Here is a 21,304-nt window from a genome sequence, read left to right as displayed (position 1 = left end):
AGTAAGATAATGACATAAGCAAGTATCACGTGAGGGAAAAGTCAACACAACAGAGAGAGAGATGAACTGAGGAAGTCGTTTGTAATCACAAGGTTCACCTTGCAGAAAGGAAACGTTACGTGTGTGTGTGTGTGTGTGTGTGTGTGTGTGTGTGTGTGTGTGTGTGTGTATGTGTGTGCGTGGGGAGGGTGTCGCTCACGAGCGGACGCGAGAGTAGCGGTCGTGGTGCCAACACGCCCCCATATGATCAATCTCAGGGAGTGGGGGATTGGTACACTTCATGGATGATGACACTGATCGACTACGATAAAATGATGACCACAAGAATAACCAGGGATCACAAAGATGAGAGTTACATGGAGGAACTTGGGTGGGGACACACGTATGATATATTAGGATATCCTGACCACCTGACCTGGGTAATACCTGACCACCTGACCTGGGTAATACCTGACCACCTGACCTGGGTAATACCTGACCACCTGACCTGGGTAATACCTGAAGCCACCTGACCTGGGTAATACCTGAAGCCACCACGGTTCACTGGGTTATGGTTCACAACTCATGTGTGGGGAAATCTACCGTGTCTCCTTTAAGTAAGCTCTGGGAACTCTATCTCTGTAACCTTTGTTGTGAGAGATCATATATTGTGAGGGATCTAATATTGTGGTTTTTATAAAACTGAGGATTTTACGATATTGTGGGAGTTAGGTTATCATGGGTACTCTAATATTGTAGGAGTTATGATATTGTGGGAATTATAATACTGTAGGAGTTGTGGTATTGTGGGAGGGCTAATATTGTAGTCTATGTATACTGTAGTCTATGTATACTGTAGTCTATGTATACTGTAGTCTGTGTATACTGTAGTCTATGTATACTGTAGTCTATGTATACTGTAGTCTATGTATACTGTAGTCTGTGTATACTGTAGTCTATGTATACTGTAGTCTATGTATACTGTAGTCTATGTATACTGTAGTCTATGTATACTGTAGTCTATGTATACTGTAGTCTGTGTATACTGTAGTCTATGTATACTGTAGTCTATGTATACTGTAGTCTATGTATACTGTAGTCTATGTATACTGTAGTCTATGTATACTGTAGTCTATGTATACTGTAGTCTATGTATACTGTAGTCTATGTATACTGTAGTCTATGTATACTGTAGTCTATGTATACTGTAGTCTGTGTATACTGTAGTCTATGTATACTGTAGTCTATGTATACTGTAGTCTGTGTATACTGTAGTCTATGTATACTGTAGTCTGTGTATACTGTAGTCTATGTATACTGTAGTCTGTGTATACTGTAGTCTGTGTATACTGTAGTCTGTGTATACTGTAGTCTGTGTATACTGTAGTCTGTGTATACTGTAGTCTGTGTATACTGTAGTCTATGTATACTGTAGTCTGTGTATACTGTAGTCTATGTATACTGTAGTCTATGTATACTGTAGTCTGTGTATACTGTAGTCTGTGTATACTGTAGTCTATGTATACTGTAGTCTATGTATACTGTAGTCTATGTATACTGTAGTCTATGTATACTGTAGTCTATGTATACTGTAGTCTATGTATACTGTAGTCTATGTATACTGTAGTCTATGTATACTGTAGTCTGTGTATACTGTAGTCTGTGTATACTGTAGTCTGTGTATACTGTAGTCTATGTATACTGTAGTCTATGTATACTGTAGTCTGTGTATACTGTAGTCTATGTATACTGTAGTCTGTGTATACTGTAGTCTATGTATACTGTAGTCTGTGTATACTGTAGTCTATGTATACTGTAGTCTATGTATACTGTAGTCTATGTATACTGTAGTCTGTGTATACTGTAGTCTATGTATACTGTAGTCTATGTATACTGTAGTCTGTGTATACTGTAGTCTGTGTATACTGTAGTCTGTGTATACTGTAGTCTATGTATACTGTAGTCTGTGTATACTGTAGTCTATGTATACTGTAGTCTATGTATACTGTAGTCTATGTATACTGTAGTCTATGTATACTGTAGTCTATGTATACTGTAGTCTATGTATACTGTAGTCTATGTATACTGTAGTCTATGTATACTGTAGTCTATGTATACTGTAGTCTATGTATACTGTAGTCTATGTATACTGTAGTCTGTGTATACTGTAGTCTATGTATACTGTAGTCTATGTATACTGTAGTCTGTGTATACTGTAGTCTATGTATACTGTAGTCTGTGTATACTGTAGTCTATGTATACTGTAGTCTGTGTATACTGTAGTCTATGTATACTGTAGTCTGTGTATACTGTAGTCTATGTATACTGTAGTCTGTGTATACTGTAGTCTATGTATACTGTAGTCTATGTATACTGTAGTCTATGTATACTGTAGTCTGTGTATACTGTAGTCTATGTATACTGTAGTCTATGTATACTGTAGTCTGTGTATACTGTAGTCTATGTATACTGTAGTCTATGTATACTGTAGTCTATGTATACTGTAGTCTATGTATACTGTAGTCTGTGTATACTGTAGTCTGTGTATACTGTAGTCTATGTATACTGTAGTCTATGTATACTGTAGTCTATGTATACTGTAGTCTGTGTATACTGTAGTCTATGTATACTGTAGTCTGTGTATACTGTAGTCTGTGTATACTGTAGTCTATGTATACTGTAGTCTGCGTATACTGTAGTCTGAGTACACTGTAGTCTCTGAAACAGTGGTTTATGTATACTGAGGTCTGTGTATAATTAGGTCTCTGTATATATATATATATATATATATATATATATATATATATATATATATATATATATATATATATATATATATATATATATTGACATTACATGAAAGAAGGAACTTTGATATTTGTCTGATTAATTTAGTAAATAACTATTTGAATTGTAATGTTTTAATTTAGTAAATAACTATTTGAATTGTAATGTTTTAATTTAGTAAATAACTATTTGAATTGTAATGTTTTAATTTAGTAAATAACTATTTGAATTGTAATGTTTTAATTTAGTAAATAACTATTTGAATTGTAATGTTTTAATTTAGTAAATAACTATTTGAATTGTAATGTTTTAATTTAGTAAATAACTATTTGAATTGTAATGTTTTAATTTAGTAAATAACTATTTGAATTGTAATGTTTTAATTTAGTAAATAACTATTTGAATTGTAATGTTTTAATTTAGTAAATAACTATTTGAATTGTAATGTTTTAATTTAGTAAATAACTATTTGAATTGTAATGTTTTAATTTAGTAAATAACTATTTGAATTGTAATGTTTTAATTTAGTAAATAACTATTTGAATTGTAATGTTTTAATTTAGTAAATTACTATTTGAATTGTAATGTTTTAATTTAGTAAATAACTATTTGAATTGTAATGTTTTAATTTAGTAAATAACTATTTGAATTGTAATGTTTTAATTTAGTAAATAACTATTTGAATTGTAATGTTTTAATTTAGTAAATAACTATTTGAATTGTAATGTTTTAATTTAGTAAATAACTATTTGAATTGTAATGTTTTAATTCATAGATTACTGTAGAAGTTTTATTGTCCTTTTATCAGTATAATCATGTTGTCTTTCCTTCCTTTATTGTGTTAAAGTTTGATGTGTGTCATGTGAGACCAGGTGGTGTGGCCAGGACACCACAAGTTTTCGCTCAGAGACACGTATGTATCAGATTCATTTGAATGGTAACGAAAGCCAGTGAATTAAATTCAACTTTTATGTTTTGTAATATTTTTGACGAATGATAATTTTCATCATGTGTACACACATTTGTACGTTGGTGTACATGATAATTTTCATCTTGTGTACACACATTTGTATGTTGGTGTACATGATAATTTTCATCTCATGTACACACATTTGTACGTTGGTGTACATGATAATTTTCATCTTGTGTACACACATTTGTACGTTGGTGTACATGATAATTTTCATCTTGTGTACACACATTTGTATGTTGGTGTACATGATAATTTTCATCTTGTGTACACACATTTGTACGTTGGTGTACATGATAATTTTCATCTCATGTACACACATTTGTACGTTGGTGTACATGATAATTTTCATCTTGTGTACACACATTTGTATGTTGGTGTACATGATAATTTTCATCTTGTGTACACACATTTGTACGTTGGTGTACATGATAATTTTCATCTTGTGTACACACATTTGTACGTTGGTGTACATGATAATTTTCATCTCATGTACACACATTTGTACGTTGGTGTACATGATAATTTTCATCTCATGTACACACATTTGTATGTTGGTGTACATGATAATTTTCATCTTGTGTACACACATTTGTACGTTGGTGTACATGAAGGCAGGAGGGCCGGCCCTAAAACAAGGTTCGCCTGGATATGGTCCACGTTGGGTCTCTGCCAGTATTTGATTGATCTGTTTTAATCACCTTACAGTGGTGCTCACAGGCGCTGAAACACTGGGGGAAAAAAATTACAATTCTCTTTCCATATTACGTCTTGAGGATGACGTAATCTGGGAGGGTTTGGAGGGGGTGTATCTTAGCGTCATCCTGAAAGGGTGTCATCATAGGAGAACCAGCAGCAGCTGCAACACAGTACTGTGGCTGGACACACGAGACACAGAGGCGTCCATGATGAAGTGTGGACGTAGAGTGGCCACTGGGTTGGCTACGTACTGGACGTCAAACCTCACACTGGTGAACATACAACTGATGTGTACCGCAGGGTGACCGACCAGGGATGGTTCCTGGGAAGGTATGAGGTTACTGGCCCCCCAACACAGACCTCAGGACAAGCCTTACAGACACTGTTTATTTTAGGTCCTCCTCCGGCGTGGTATTCATCTCAGGATCTCAATACGTAGTTGTGAACAAAGGGTTCTCAGTGGGAGAGTATTTACGATTTTTGGAGGAAGTGATAAACCGTGTCTATTATACTGTGCCAGGTCATAGAAAGACATGAGATGGTAGAGAGTTCCAAAGTTTCGAGGTGTAAGGAAAGAAACAGTTATCAAAGTGGCCCACCCTTGAGTTGCCAACGGCCACCCAGTAACTTCCATAACTCGAGAGTAACAAGCCACACCACACCTGCAGGGGACTCCGACCTGACCTCACTTACGTCCCTAGACGTCCCCAGGTGACTGACCCCCCCACCCCTCCCCCCCACCATCACCACCAGTTATTCCCTTTTGAAATTCTCTCTCTCTCTCTCTCTCTCTCTCTCTCTCTCTCTCTCTCTCTCTCTCTCTATATATATATATATATATATATATATATATATATATATATATATATATATATATATATATGTGTGTGTGTGTGTGTGTGTGTGTGTGTGTGTGTGTAATTTAATGATGTGATGAAGTGATTACATACGGTATTCTCTGATATCATAACGGCATATCGTCTCTATCTACAGGGTAATGGAGTTAAAAACACTTTTTTTTAAGGATTTAATTATTTATATAGACGTGTGTATATAAAATTATTCTGAGTTTTCCATACAGTTACTCTCACTATCTAAATATCTAAAGAGTTAGATGGTTTAATGATGATAAGATCTTTGACTACACTAATGATCAAAATGATCAAAATGATCCTAGCCTCGGCCTGGGGGCAAGAGATTAACCAGAGATCAATTATGAAGTTAGTGATCACTCTAAGATGAACTACCTGAGCCATGGTTCTGCTGCACGATCAGAGATGGCGCTGACCTTCTATTTACATAAGTGAACCTCTGGAACCCTAGTTCTGCAGCAGGATCATAGATGGCACTGACACACTGTAAACACAGAGCCTCTCTTCACGGGTGCATGGCACACAGGAGTTAAGAGACTCCTACTTTTGTAACTACGCTAGAGACTTGTATCCCCGGCTGGAAACAAGAGAAGGAACGAACACAGAACCGAACAAACACCTTGTATCACATACTTGGCGAGCGAGCGCTGGCTGATGCCATCTTGTGGAGAGAAGAGGAACTATACAAAGGTCGGAAACTAGACACTTATGATTAATAACATGAATGACATTATTATTTACAAAACCATTTACTTGACCTCTCAGTCGATATGTTCCCATGCCAACCATATTTCATATATATATATATATATATATATATATATATATATATATATATATATATATATATATATATATATATATATATATATTCTTTGGTCATACGTTGGTGACAATTTCTATCTATATTCACCAGAATATTCATACAATGAACATTTTCTTTGGCACCAGATGAGGAATCTATAAACATTTTCAAAGTACATTTATATATCTGTCTATCCGTCTGTCTGCATCTGTCTATCCGTCTGTCTGCATCTGTCTATCCGTCTGTCTGCATCTGTCTATCCGTCTGTCTACATCTGTCTATCCGTCTGTCTGCATCTGTCTATCCGTCTGTCTGCATCTGTCTATCCGTCTGTCTACATCATTACCTCTCTATCCTGTTGTCTTCACACGTAACCATGACAGTCCTGTGTGCTATCTTTATCTTACACTAAAGATAAGATACTAAAGTTATAGCTGGTCTCCTGAGCTGTTCATCTTACTGAACAAAAAATATGAACATTGTGTTCACCATATCCTGTTATCACTGGATGAACACTGCAGTTAGCTGTTACGGTTCTCTGTATGAGTTACTGTTATTTACCGTTTCTGTTAATCTCCCGTTGTGATAATTATTGATTTATTATTAATTATCAATTAATAATTATTAAGTTCATAGGTAATACTATGTCTTTTGGATCTCTCCATGAGTATGAGAAAAGCAAATTTAGAATCAATGATGATATAACGCTTACTTAGGTATACTGGGGTATACTGGTATACTAGCATACCAAAGTTGAGTATACTGGGGTATACTGGTATACTAGCATACCAAAGCTGAGTATACTGGGGTATACTTGCATACTGATATTCCAAATCCTGGTATACTTGCATAGTGGCATACACACGTTGGATATACTGGGTTGTGCTGACATACTAGCACACTAACTTTGAGTATACTGATATAGTAGTATACCTAAGTTGTGTATACTGTCATACTAATATACCAAAGGGGTATACTGGTATGGTAGCATACCAAAATTGGGTATACTGAAGTACATTGACATTCTAACATACCAATGTTAGGCTTACTGGGGTATACTGATATACTATCATACAAAAGTTGGATATAGTTGGGTATAAGGGCATATTATCATTTCATATCAGGGTATACTGGGGTTTAATGACATCATATCAAAGAATCATTCATGAATATCACACACAAAGTGGAGTTAAAGTAATTATATAACACTGAATAAATTGAAGTATAAAAGCTTATCAGTATATCAGTGACCTAGTAATGACTGAAATGCAACGACAGATAAGATAAGATAAAGGCCTCACAATACGTAATCTTAGAGAAGATAATAAGAGTGAAGAACGTATTATACTAGGCTCCAAGTGGCTAGGTATACTGCTATTGGTACACTCATTATACTGCTATAGGTATACTCAGTATACTGCTATGGGTGGACCCAAGTATATTGCTATAGGCAAACTCAGTATACTGCTCTTAGTAGACTCAGTATACAGCTATTGGTGGACCAGGTATACTGCCATAGATAGACTCAGTATACTGCTGTTGTTAGACCCAAGTATACTGCTATAGGTAGATTCGGTATAATGATATCAGTAAACTCAGTATAATGCTTTAGGTAGACCCAGGTATACAGCTATTAGTAGACTCAGCATACTGCTTTAAGTAAACTCTATACTGCTGTTAGTAGACCCAAATATACTGCTACAGGTAGACCCAGTTTACAGCTATTGACAGATCCAAGTATACTGCTGTAGGTAGACTCAGTATACTGCTATAGGTAGACTCAGTATACTGCTACAGGTAGACTCAGTATACTGCAATGAGAGGTTTACAGTGTCTTTTTTGTAACTGGCATTTCTCTTCTTTCCCGTTTCTCTGCGTTTTGAAGTCACTGTATCATTTGTAGGAAATCGCTGTATTGGCAGTGATAGCCACCGCATCCAATCATAGACAGTGTTGGTATCCATCAAATAAAACTACTGTGTATTATCACAGATCTATTCTGTATCCGTCATGAAACACTACTGTATCCGTCATGAAACACTACTGTATCCGTCATAGATCACCACTGTATCCGTCATGAAACACTACTGTATCCGTCACAGATCACTACTGTATCCGTCATGAAACACTGCTGTATCCGTCATAGATCACTACTGTATCATCACAGGACGTCGCTGTATCCTGAACGGGACATTTCAGTGTCCACTGACGTATCATCATTAAGAAATACATAATGATCATCACTGCTGTAATCACCCTGTATTATGATGACGTATATCCATAGTTCATTGTCTTGTATGCCTCACAGTTATCACCTGTAACTACTTGTTTATATGTGTATCACACCACTTGTTAAACTCTGCTGTATCCTGAATGGTTGGTGAGATCTATGTAAAGTACAGGAAGTAATTTTAAAGTACAGGAAGTAATTTTGTGTATTATCATTTTTCTGTAAGTAATTTTGTATTTTAGTATTTCTCACACCAGTAGATCATCAGACTACATACATTGTATAACTGTCTGGTAATATATAAGTATAAACTGTTAAATGTATTTAACTCCTGGTCATTACATATCAGTTAACACAATTCCGATCAGTGTAATTACTTAACCACACATATCTGACTCGTTAGAACATTTCTCATTATGCTTTGGAGCCTGGTTCATCATCATCATCAGCCTTCATGATAGAGTTTATTCTTATTCATTAGTCTCTATAGTCTAATACACACATCCCTAATGTCGTAGACTTATTAGTGTGTCGGTGCATATAATGCTGGTACATGAATACAGTGTTCTAATTGTTTCCCCACAATATGTGGATATAATGCTGGTACATAAATACAGTGTTCTAATTGTTTCCCCACAAGATGTGGATATAATGCTGGTACATGAATACAGTATTCTAATTGTTTCCCCACAAGATGTGAATGAGACTCCTAATACATAATCCTCTATGAGACTCATATTTCAAAATTCGTTTCTGTTTCCTGTAACAACGTACTGTATCGCTTTCCTACATTAGCCTGTTTATATAGAGCTTATAATGCTCTTACCCCCAGCTTGGTAGCGGCAACGAGACCTTCCCAGCTCGTAATAAGACTCATAATATTGTATAAGCCTGTGTCTCGAGCAGGGGTTGGTGAAGACTGATGACCATAATACCCTCTCCCAGCTTGCTTATAAGACCACGTACCTCCAAGCTCATCTGATAGGTCTTAAGCTTTTAGTAGCTTATCTGAGTCATAAGACTTCTTTTCAGCTTGTTTGAGAGGCTTTAAGCTCGTGTTTCAGCTTATCTTAAAGACCATAAGCCCCCTTTACAGCTTGTTTGAGAGGCATTAAGCTCGTGTTTCAGCTTATCTTAAAGACCATAAGCCTCCTTTACAGCTTGTTTGAGAGGCATTAAGCTCGTGTTCCAGCTTATCTTAAAGACCATAAGCCTCCTTTACAGCTTGTTTGAGAGGCTTTAAGCTCGTGTTCCAGCTTATCTTAAAGACCATAAGCCTCCTTTACAGCTTGTTTAAGCTGTCCCAAGCTTTTTTCCCAGCTTGATTACGACTTAATCCTGTCTAGCAGCTTAGGCCATGTGCCTCGACTGAGAAAGCTTTAGCTCTTGGCCACGACGACACAACGCTTGAGCACGACGGTACGACCTAGGAGCACGATGATACGACCTTTAAGCACGATGAAACGACCCTTCAGTATGATAGCGTGACCTTTGACCTGACCAGTACGGCTTGGTTTGAAAGGTCACACCATCGTAGCCAAGGGTCGTACCGCGGTCCGAGGGTCGTACCGAGGTGTGCGAGGGTCGTATCGTCTTCAAAAGTCACATCGTCTGCCTCAAGGATCCTACGGTCGTGCTCGAAGGTCGTATCGATACGTTCGAGGGTCGTACCGTCGTGTTCTAGGGCGTTCCGTCGTGTTCGAGAGTCATACCGTCTTGTTCGAAGGTCGTCTTCCTGTCGCAGAAGTCGTGCCGCTGTGTCTTAAGGGTCCTGCAGTCGTGTTGGAGGGTTATACAGTCGTGTTCGAGGGTCGTACAGTCGTGTTAGAGTCGTATAGTCGTTTTCGAGGGTCGTACAGTTGTGTTAGAGGGTCGCACAGTCGTGTTCGGTGATCGTACAGTCGTGTTCGAGGGTCGTACAGTCGTGCCTCAAGAGTCGTACCGTCGTGCCTCAAGGGTTCGGTTGGTCTGTACGACCTGTAGCCAAGACAAAGACCACTGAATGCCTGAAGTTCAAAACGTCAGCTGAAGTACATTAGCTTAAGTACATACATACAAGCGAGTACCTTAATATGCTTACTTGAGTACATTCGCTGGACTACATTAGCCTGAGTTTGTTACATTCATTACATTAGCTGTAGAACTTCGTTACGATATCTGAAGTATGTTAGCTTCTTTACCTCAGCTAAAGTATAATTAGCTTGAACACGATAGCTTAAGTACATGTGCTTAAGTATATGATTTTATGAGTGCATAAGGCTGAGTGTACTATCGTGAGACAATATGGTTCTGTGATGTTTATTGAGTACTTCAGCTGAAGTACATCACGTTGAGTACATTAGGTTTTAGTACATTATCCCGGGTACATCACCTTGATTAATTATCTTGGGTACATCAGCTTAAGTGCTTCAGTAAGTTAGCTTGGACACTTCCATGCGTTAGCTTAATACTTAGCTTGAGGTACATCATCCTGAAAAGTTAATGAATTTAGCTTGAAATCAATTTTAGCTTTGAGAACTTAGCTTCGTAGTTTAACGGCAGGTAGGAAGCTTTAAGCTGTCTGACTCTCTGTAACTTAGGAACAAGTGATGCCCCAAAGCTTAAGCTTGGTACAGGAATTGACCTTGACCTAGCCATACGCTGGGGCTACTTGAGCGGCAAGGTCAAAGGTGAGAATGATAATGCCCGTTGACCTGCCGATGATGACCTTGTTGGTGGTAAGTGAAATATGACCTGATGGCCCCGCAGACTTGGTATCATCATGCACGACTCCGCGCCGGGGTTGTAAGGTGAAGAAGTCACTCATGGGTTCATCAGTGACTGGATCATGAACGGAATGATCTTGGTCATGAGTTTTCTCTGTGATATTTTACTTGATCAGGATGTCTGTATTGATCTATGGAGTCAGGGACGCATTGCTTCCATATATATGTATATTTACTTATGCACGTTTGAAACATCCGGGCATTAATTGCGTGTGTTCGACCTATGTATGTAATCTCGCTGACACCGGTACGTGAGGTAACACATTCATATCTCGTAATATTCAAGTTATCTAGACGTGTATATACAGAATATGGAGAGCTGTAACATTAGAAATCCTCAGAACTAATAAATACTGTAAAATGTCTATACTAGCTAAATTCAAAGTGTTCTTCAGCTGTATCGTCACAAGTTTTAGAAAAAAAATATCACAAGATTAATGTGTCCAGAATAGTTCGTGCGTGAAGTATAGATATTCGCATTCATGCATCTAGCTTCACATTTCATAAAGATCCCGAATATCCTTCAGCTTTATGTAACTTTTAATGATGCCTCATCACGTTTATGTAGAGAGATAAAGTTCAACATATCCCAGTTTGTTTGTGTGTTACACATGTTCAAAGGATATGAACCGGAAAGTTGAACACATCAAGACTAGGAAGGTTCACTTTTGTTCTTGTGTTTAGCTCCTCTCGCTTGTTAGAAGGTTATCTCTATTCCCTCGTCACTAGTATCGTTCTTCGAGTCCGGTGACCCAGATGGGCTCTTCTGACTCTCACTTGGCTGAATCTCGGTCATGTGATGAGTGTGTGATGAGTCCTCAGTACCATCACAGGATATGGTACGAACTCCAGATGATGAGTACTTGCTACTGTCGGTGGATGACCTCCTCAGACTTTCATACGACTTCGTCTGCACTTCGCCAGAGTCCTCACTCCTCCTGCAGGAGCTCTCGCCCGCCTCCACCGGATCCTTAAGAATCCGAGACGAGTCTCTTGGGAAATCGGACGAGTTATTACAAGGTTCGCTTACTTCCCTACGACTCTCGAAGGACCTCCTCCAGGTGTCTGGATTCGCCTTACTGGTCACCGACGAACTTCTGTGTCCTTCTGAAAATCTTTTGCTGGCTTCAGTCGTCCTTCTTCGAGGCTCCATTGAGTGTCTTCTTCCCTGGTCCAGAAGAACAGTAGCTTTACCATCACGGACTTTGGCCTCCAACTTGAGGTCTTGGATCTCCAAAGACGTCCTCGAAATTCGAGTTGAAGCGAGACAGCCATTTGACAGGGCAGTGTTCTGGGGAACATCCTCCACGCTCTTGTGGAAATCCTCTTCATCCTCCGCCGTTTTACTGGTCGTTTCTGCAGCAGTCGTCTGGTCGTGGACAGACGCGCTGGACTCGCAGGCATTGTCCTCTGTGGTGGAGAGGCTCAGCGGTGGCTCAGAGATCCTCAGTTTGGAAAATTCCTGGAACTCGTGCCTGACCTCTGCAGGCAGGGAGACCGGCCTGGAAAGGACTTTGTCTTCATCTTCCCTGAAGTTCTCTTGAGCGACGGAGGTGACTGGAGGCTGCTCCTCAATGGCTAAGGAGGCGGAGGCCTCCTCCCTGCCCTCGTGGGTCACAGCGGAGGACTCCCGGAGCTCTCTGGAGGCCCTTCCAGCTGCCTTCCTGGAAGACCTACCTGGCGTCCTGGGCGACCCGCTTGTGGAGGACTTCCTGGGCGACAGCTTGGGTGACCTACTGGTCGACCTCCTTTGTGACCTCTCCGGTGACTTGCTGACTGACCTCCTCTTTGGTTTGCCCGGGGAGTGGCTGGGTGACCTCCGGCCGGTCAGGGTGAGGTCATCGCTCTGGGTCACATCCGAGTACTCCGACTCCGAGGCTGACTCTCCCTGGCGTCGACGGTCTGCCTTCAGCTCCCGAAGACGTTCCTGTCGACCACAAGACATGACGTCATCCACGGTCATAGTGATGATAAGGGTTATCATAGTGATGATAATGAAGGTAAACAATGATAATAATGAAGGGCATGATAATGATGATAATGTAAACAATATAATGAAGGGCATGATAATGATGATAATGTAAACAATATAATGAAGGGCATCATAATGATGATAATGTAAACAATATAATGAAGGGCATCATAATGACGATAATGTAGATAATCATAATGATGATAATGAAGGGAATCATAATGATAACAATGAGAGTATTCATGATGATGATAATGAGGATAATGATAACTATAAAAATGATGGTGATAATGGTGATAGAACTAAGATTAACAGCAATGTTATGCAGTTTATATGTTGATAACACCATCCATTCTAACCTGATGGATAACATGTATACTTTTTTCACTTTATACATGACTAGAGTACAGCAGATTACTAAGTATGATAGAGCAATACAGTTACTTGAATACAGGAAATTCTTTATAACTACAGCAGCGTCAGTCTAGCAGCTTACGTTATGTAAATATTATATAACAATGCATGGATGAAACTGTGACAGCTACGAAGAATCCGTTCCCTGTGCCGAGGTCAATATAAGGTCAAAGGTCGTGTATCCATCTGGTAATTATGACAATATTTACAGTGCAGGTGGCAGGGTTAACATTACACAGTCTGGGGTCTTGACGTGTCAGAGTACGATTGATGTGGGTGTGGAGACATGTATCCTGCTCCTGGATGTAGGGTCATGTATCCTGCTCCTGGATGTAGGGTCATGTATCCTGCTCCTGGATGTAGAGTCATGTATCTTGCCACTGGGATATAGGAACATGTATCCTGTTCCTTCAACGTAACATAAAGATACAAACCCTTTGAGTATGTTAACTTAAACCTTGGAATAACCTAACCTAACCCACTGAGAATACTATATTAAACTGTATTATTCCCTTGGCTACGATGATTCGACCTTCAAGATATATTGATTCACGGGCCGCTCAGGGTCGAGCGCATAGGTTCGAATCCTAGTTACGGCAGTTGGTCCACAAATATTCAGCTGTTCATCTACCCCTAGTGGTTGGTCGAGAACATGGGATCCTGGCTCAGGATCCCATATGTATATATATATATATATATATATATATATATATATATATATATATATATATATATATATATATATATATATATACATATATATATACATATATATATATATATATATATATATATATATATATATATATATATATATATATATATATATATCATCAATGGGACGGCCTTGGTTAGGGCCCCAGCTGGCCGTGACGTCCCAGCTAACATAAAGAAAACTTCATTTGATCAACAACGTTACCCTCAAAAAGTTTACATTCCCTAATTAAGGTAACTGGACCCACTTAAGTACAGTAATGTCGTCTTCTGTAACCTTCCAGGACGGCGCCCCAAACCCTTAAATCTGTGGTCCTTTAAACCTTCACCCTCCTGGGTTCCAGCTACCGCTCCCGAGGCCACATATTATAATGATTTACACCAACTCATTCAGTGATATATTTGTGTGTGGTGGTGTGGTGTGGTGTGGTGTGGTGTGGCACGAACCTTGAGCTGCTGCGTGCTGCTCTTGGTGAGGCTGGAGGAGGAGCGTGGAGACTCGATGGTGACCGTGGTTCCTCGAACCTTCACCTGAAGGACGAGAGACATCAGAGAAAACGAGGACTTCAGGAGGGATCTTAGGGGCGAACTATGATAAATGTGGCTGACTCATTTTGTATTATATTAATTTCTCTGGTATTATGCATGTGTATTGTTTTATGTTTCGGCAGTAGTTTTGCTTGTCCAGAATTAGTGTCTTTGGGTAGTATAAATAATTGATGTTATTACTGAATTTTAGACGTTTATTATTATTATTTTTATTATTATTATTATTATTATTATTATTATTTTATTATTATTATTATTATTATTATTATTATTTATTATTATTATATTATTATTATATATATTATATATATATTCATCTTGAATATATTCTTAATAGTTATTATTATACTGTCTGCTGCTAACTACCAAGTTAGACTACTACTTTATGTATTTAGTAGAGAATTCGGCATATAGAAATTATTAATAACAAACTTCGCCTTCGGTGTTGATCAACCCAATACAGAAGTTTTGCTTCATCAAAATCATATCCAAAACTCATATAAAAGTTAAAACATGTGAACTCTATTGCAGATAGTCAATTGGCCGACTTCTCCTTTATTGTATACAGTCGAACAATTGCAGCTTATATTATTATATATATAAAATAATAATATATAATAAAAATATAAAATAATATCGTATTATAGATTGAGTTATATACTGTACTTGTATGGTTGCTGTTGGTGGGTCAGTCAGTGTATATTATCATACCTTCTTATTACTGACTTGATTTATATTACTGTGGGGGGGGGGGGGGGGGGGGGGGGGGGGGGGGGGGGGGGGGGGGGGGGGGGGGGGGGGGGGGGGGGGGGGGGGGGGGGGGGGGGGGGGGGGGGGGGGGGGGGGGGGGGGGGGGGGGGGGGGGGGGGGGGGGAAGTTACACCCTAAGTGGGGAAAATGATCAAGGTCAACCATGGTTATTAGGAATGAATAGGCAGGTGATTGAGGTCAGAGGTCAAAGTCAACTCTAGGATAAGATACAGATGATTAGAATGAGGTAATAAACAGATCATTAGGGTTAATTAGGTTAATTATCAACATTTGTAGAAATTAAGGTCATATTTAGGTTGGTTTGGGGTCACAATTGTTCCTCTGCAGACACCTGGGTCAAAGGTCGTAGGTCATTAGGGTTTATGAAAGGTCAAAATAGGTTAAAGTTATTCCGGCTTCTGAAATTGGAAGTTCAACTCAAGTTATCATAGGTCATCCTAGATGGTAAGACAAGGTCATAGGTCGAAATTGTTCCAGGTCACCAGGGTAGTTAGGTCAGGGGATGAGGGGGGGGGGGGGAAAGAAGATCTGATTTATTACGATCTTAATGAGGTAAATGGAGGTCATTAGTGAGCGATGAATAGAGAGTCTTGAGGAGTTAGTATTAATGGAGACAGCTTAAGGTCAGACGTTCTCTGGGAAATTAGCATCATTACAGGTCAAGGTCAAAGTCTAGATGAAAAGATGTCGTCAGAGGCTACGTTCACCTCATTACCTAAAGCTTCATGTTGTATTGACTACAGCTGTATTCAGATATTTTATTTCTCGTATATTTATAATATTTTTTTTTATAATTGATTCAGTAAATTTTACGATGAGAAGTGGAGGCAGGACTGAATTATTCTGATGGGACTGATCTATTCTGTGTTCATGGATGAGTTTGGTTCATAAGAGTATTTAGACATATGATGATACACTATACTGTATGTTGATACTGAGTGCCAGACTACAGCTGTATATGATATTCTCAGTCACTCTCAGGGTTGTATGTCAGGCGCTGTGGTGTGTCCCAGCTGTGAGGAACACCTTCTGCAGGTAACTGGTGTATAGCAGTACCCGCTACAACACCTGCCCCTGCCTCTCACCCTACAACCTACAACACCTGCCCCTGCCTCTCACCCTACAACCTACAACACCTGCCCCTGCCTCTCACCGTGTCCCGTGGGGTCAGACATCTTCATGGACTCCTCCAGCTCCGCCTGCCACTCCTGCTCCCGCCTCTCCCTGACCTTGCGGGCTTCCTCCTGCTCTCTGTTGAACACCAGCATCCCCTCGTACACCAGGGCCTCGCCCTCCTGCCGGGGAGATGAGAGATGAGAACACCAGCATCCCCTCGTACACCAGGGCCTCGCCCTCCTGCCGGGGAGATGAGAGATGAGAACACCAGCATCCCCTTCCCGTACACCAGGGCCTCGCCCTCCTGCTAGGGAGATAAGAACACCAGCATCCTCCCTCGTACACAAGGGCCTCCCCTTCCTGCCGGGGAGATAAAAGATAAGAACACCAGCATCCCTCGGCGGGCCATTCCCTCTCCCTCCTGGTCAACGATAGGAGATAAAGGCTCCCACATTTGCCCTCTGGTGAGAGATAAGTCATGAGAACATTAGCATCTGTGTTTAGGAATGAGAGATAAGAATTATGCAACGAAAGATAAGGGGAGGTTGGCATAAATCGTTCCACACGTTTATGGAGATTACAAGAGATAAGAGATAAGCGAATCTGGAGGTAAGAATGGTATATACTGAATTATTAAAAGGAATTATAGTGAGAATTATAAAGAAATTTTACGTGTGAGGATAAAGAGAGTTAGAGTGCGTGTTTATAAAGAAAGAGTGTTGTGAAGTGCGTCAGCTGGTCTGAGGATGTGTGTGGTGAATTATATTGAAGTATGTTAGACGTGTGTGTGTGTGTGTGTGTGTGTGTGTGTGTGTGTGTGTGTGTGTGTGTGTGTTTCAGTAACTGTGAAGGTGATTGTGGTATGAGGGAAAACTGTGTGTCATACCTTAGAGTATTTACAGCTAATCTAACTTAAGACTACCACATCATGATCAGCCTCTCTCTCTCTCTCTCTCTCTCTCTCTCTCTCTCTCTCTCTCTCTCTCTCTCTCTCTCTCTCTCTCTCTCTCTCTCTCTCTCTCTCTACAGTGTGTGGTCCACATTTGTACACGAGAAGTGTTGTTACGTGAGTCCTGGTGAGTAACTTGAAAATATATCACCACACTTGTCCGCCCGCCACACCTGCTCCCCTCCACACCAGCCCGCCACACCTGCTTCCCTCTACACCCCAACCCAACCCACCCCAGCCCGCCACGCCTCAACCCACCCCAGCCCGCCACGCCTCAACCCACCCCAGCCCGCCACGCCTCAACCCTCACGGGGAAAACACACAAGGTTTCCTGCCCACCTGGACGTTCACTGCCAGCCTGACACGCATATGGTCTCTACTTTAAGGGAGGAGAAGGGTGAGGGAGGGAGGAGTAGGGTGAGGGAGGGAGGAGTAGGGTGAGGGAGGGAGGAGTAGGGTGAGGGAGGGAGGAGTAGGGTGAGGGAGGGAGGAGTAGGGTGAGGGAGGAGTAGCGTGAGGGAGGGAGGAGTAGGGTGAGGGAGGAGTAGGGTGAGGGAGGAGTAGCGTGAGGGAGGGAGGAGTAGGGTGAGGGAGGGAGGAGCAGCGTGAGGGAGGGGGAGGCTTTCACTGTGTCACCGCTGGGTGGGTCAGGTGGCTTCCAACGCCAGGACGAAACAAAGAAAAAAAAAAAAAGGAAATGTAAAAAAAAAAAAAAATCCACAAGAGAAAAGGAATTGAGAAAAATCCGTGTAACTTCATATAGGGTACCACACCCCCCCCCCCCCCTACACCCACCCCATCACGACCCCTTCCTCCCCACCCTTCCCTCCACCTCTCCTCCCCATACCCCTCCCCCTCACTATTCCCCCCCACACACACAAAAGTCCTCGCGAGGTAGAGCATTTTCATGCCCCGAACCACTCAGTCCTATGTCAAAAATACACACACACACACACACACACACACACACACACACACACACACACACACACACACGTTACTCATGGATGTGAGACGAAGAGTATTCGATTACTTGTAATCGAATAATCATTTCCTTATTAGAGGTGATCATAACCTTGTGGTTAGCGTTCCTGACTACCACATAAAAAGGTCCTGGGTTCGAATCCTGGCTGTTGGAGGGTATTATGTGCTGTATGAAAGTGCGCGTTCATATGCACTATATTTCCACGCCTTGTAGTCGCCCTCTACCATACGCCGGGAGAACGTGGGCAGTATTATTTCTCCCCTATCCCCAGGGATTATATATATATATATATATATATATATATATATATATATATATATATATATATATATATATATATATATATATATATTTGTGTGTGTGTGTGTGTGTGTAACAATCTTTCTGTCCCAGAAGCCCCTTTTAAGGAGCTCCTGCAGTGCTCAGGAAGCCAGCCAGTTCCACTGGGCGAGATGATTGGTCATGGGGTGTGATGATCAGTGTATGTCAGTGTCAGCTGCGTGCAGGACAGTGTAGGTGCTCAGTGTCTGAAGAACAGTTGTTGCATCTTGGTCATCACTGATGGTCTTGTGTCATGGTCAACCTGTGTCTGTGATGATGTAAGGATGGGTCGTGTCCAGGGCGCAAAAGAGAAAGTGTAACTGGTCGATGACTCGGGGATGCGGTTTCATGTGGGTGTATTTTTTCTGAAGTGGTGTTTAAGACTGTGTTGCGACGGCAGGTTAGTATTTGGTGGGTCATTTCCGTGGTTGTATGTTTTGTTATTGTTGGAGCTGTTGAGAGAGGGAGATCTGAGACTACAGGTTATTGTTGTTGTATGAAGTAGGAGTGGGATTTTCATATCTGCTTCAGGTGTAACTTTGGAGGGGAAGGTTCTAGTGCTGCTGGAAAGAAGTGAACGCCGAGCAAACTGAGGTAGGACTGTACTGGGAGGATCTTTGTTTCGTTATGTAGGTGTATAGTGTCTGTGGATGCTGGGCAGCTGGTGGTTGTTCTGAGTGCTCTGTTTTCTGTGGTTTGCAACTTTTGCTTTTGACAGTGTGGTTGTTCCGGCAGGCGAGGCGTAGTTTAGTGTGGGCTGGATGAATTAATTGTAGAGGATACTAAAGAATTCATTTTCTTGTCCAAATTTGTTTTTGTTGTGTTTGTTTCAGGGAGTGAATGTCACATGTGTGTTATATGTGACGCCCAAAAAAACTGGAGCTTTTTCGTTGAATGGAAGTGATTTTCCCATCAGTGTGGCATAAGGGTACATAATGGAATTGTCTTTCTCTGGGGTAGAAAGAGTGACGAAAGTCTTGTCTTAACACGCAGACATTGTGTTCTGAGTAAACCATCGTTAGAACTGTATTATGAAGTATTATGTTATGACGCATTACGTGTTACGTGTTGCTGGTGTAGTGTTAGGATATTGTGACGTGATTGAAATGTCTGTGTAGTACATAAGAGGACTTTTACACCATATAGGATATCAGGAGGAGGAATAGAAATTATGAGCTGAAGGAGGAGATGCAGTAGGAGAAGGAGGGAGAAGGATCAAGAGGGAGCAGGAAGGAGAAGAGAGGGAGCACGAGGAGGGTGAAGGAGGAGAAGGAAGGAGGAAGAAGAAGGAGGAGAAGGAAGGAGGAGGAAGAAGGAGGAGGATGCAGGCAGAGGAAGATGCATCAGTTGGCCTGTCCTCCCCCAGGGCACGCCCGGCAGCCTCCAGATAGTCATCATAAACAAGCCAGGATTACATTTCCAGACGGGCAGATCCTTTGACGGATCCTCCTGCAGGAAACCTGAGCATCACCGGCGGACGAGGAAACATCTGAGAAATCGCGGATGTTTTCTACATGATTCATAACCAAGATGGTAAAGGCTGCCCCGGGGCCACACGCTCCACGCTCACCTCTCTCTCTCTCTCTCTCTCTCTCTCTCTCTCTCTCTCTCTCTCTCTCTCTCTCTCTCTCTCTCTCTCTCTCTCTCTCTCATATATATATATATATATATATATATATATATATATATATATATATATATATATATATATATATATATATATATATATATTTTCTTTTCTTTCATACTATTCGCCATTTCCCGCGATAGCGAGGTAGCGTTAAGAACAGAGGACTGGGTCTTTGAGGGAATATCCTCACCTGGCCCTCTTCTCTGTTCCTTCTTTTGGAAGAAAAAAAAAAAAAAAAAACGAGAGGGGAGGATTTCCAGCCTCCCGCTCCCTCCCCTTTTAGTCGCCTTCTACGACACGCAGGGAATACGTGGGAAGTATTCTTTGGGGAGAAGATTAAAAGTTACTCAAAACTCAATTTAATCGATTTAAAATGTAGTTGTAGATAAAACCGACTATATCCACCTGGCAGTAAGCATATATAACCTCCAGTATGTAATAACGTGCAAGAGAAACATAACGTTGAATCAGGAATCTTCGGACTGAATATAGCAATGAAAATATTTGACTCAGAAGATCCTGGACACTTGTGGGTTCATATAATATTGTCAGGAACGTATTCATGTTTTTTTTAATAGAGTTAAAGAAGGTTTTGCTTGGGGAACTTCACAATACATGCTAAGTCTATGATATGGTAATCTGTCTCATTTGCATTCAGTCCGCTGGAGAGAGTTGCCGTGTGTCTGGCTTCAACGGGAACCTACGTGTAAATATAGTGGTACACAAACATGAATTTGCTTATAATGAATATTCGCTCCCGCTCATGTCTACAGGTG

At 40.6% G+C, this 21,304-nt stretch overlaps 2 protein-coding genes across 2 annotated transcripts in view; both read right to left on the bottom strand.

The window, feature by feature from the left end:
* Nucleotides 1-5,448: 5,448 nt before the first annotated feature.
* LOC139749513 (uncharacterized) lies at nucleotides 5,449-14,840 on the bottom strand. Its single transcript, XM_071663464.1, has 2 exons — nucleotides 14,655-14,840; nucleotides 5,449-13,034 (listed from the first exon to the last, which is right to left on the bottom strand). The coding sequence occupies exons 1-2, from the start codon at nucleotides 14,754-14,756 to the stop codon at nucleotides 11,805-11,807; spliced, it is 1,332 nt and encodes a 443-aa protein (XP_071519565.1). The 5' UTR covers nucleotides 14,757-14,840; the 3' UTR covers nucleotides 5,449-11,804.
* A 1,814-nt stretch (nucleotides 14,841-16,654) lies between these two features.
* Nucleotides 16,655-21,304, bottom strand: part of LOC139749320 (serine/threonine-protein kinase 32B) — a 204,515-nt gene continuing 199,865 nt past the window's right edge. Inside the window, exon 11 of the mRNA XM_071663046.1 lies at nucleotides 16,655-16,822. Coding sequence (XP_071519147.1) covers nucleotides 16,655-16,822 — 168 coding nt within the window. The remainder of the gene's footprint in view (nucleotides 16,823-21,304) is intronic.

Source organism: Panulirus ornatus, chromosome 7, assembly GCF_036320965.1.
Source record: "Panulirus ornatus isolate Po-2019 chromosome 7, ASM3632096v1, whole genome shotgun sequence".
Classification (NCBI taxonomy): domain Eukaryota; kingdom Metazoa; phylum Arthropoda; class Malacostraca; order Decapoda; family Palinuridae; genus Panulirus; species Panulirus ornatus.
The sequence above is the reverse complement of the archived record's forward strand: the minus strand, read 5'-3'. Positions and strand labels throughout refer to the sequence as shown.

What these genes read in the sequence shown, in the direction of transcription:
- LOC139749513 (XM_071663464.1), bottom strand. Translation starts at nt 14,756, where the DNA reads ATGTCTCTCGTCCTTCAGGTGAAGGTTCGAGGAACCACGGTCACCATC. An exon ending in GCAGCACGCAGCAGCTCAAG is followed by an intron (nt 13,035 to 14,654) that starts GTTCGTGCCACA and finishes TGTGGTCGACAG; the next exon opens with GAACGTCTTCGGGAGCTGAA.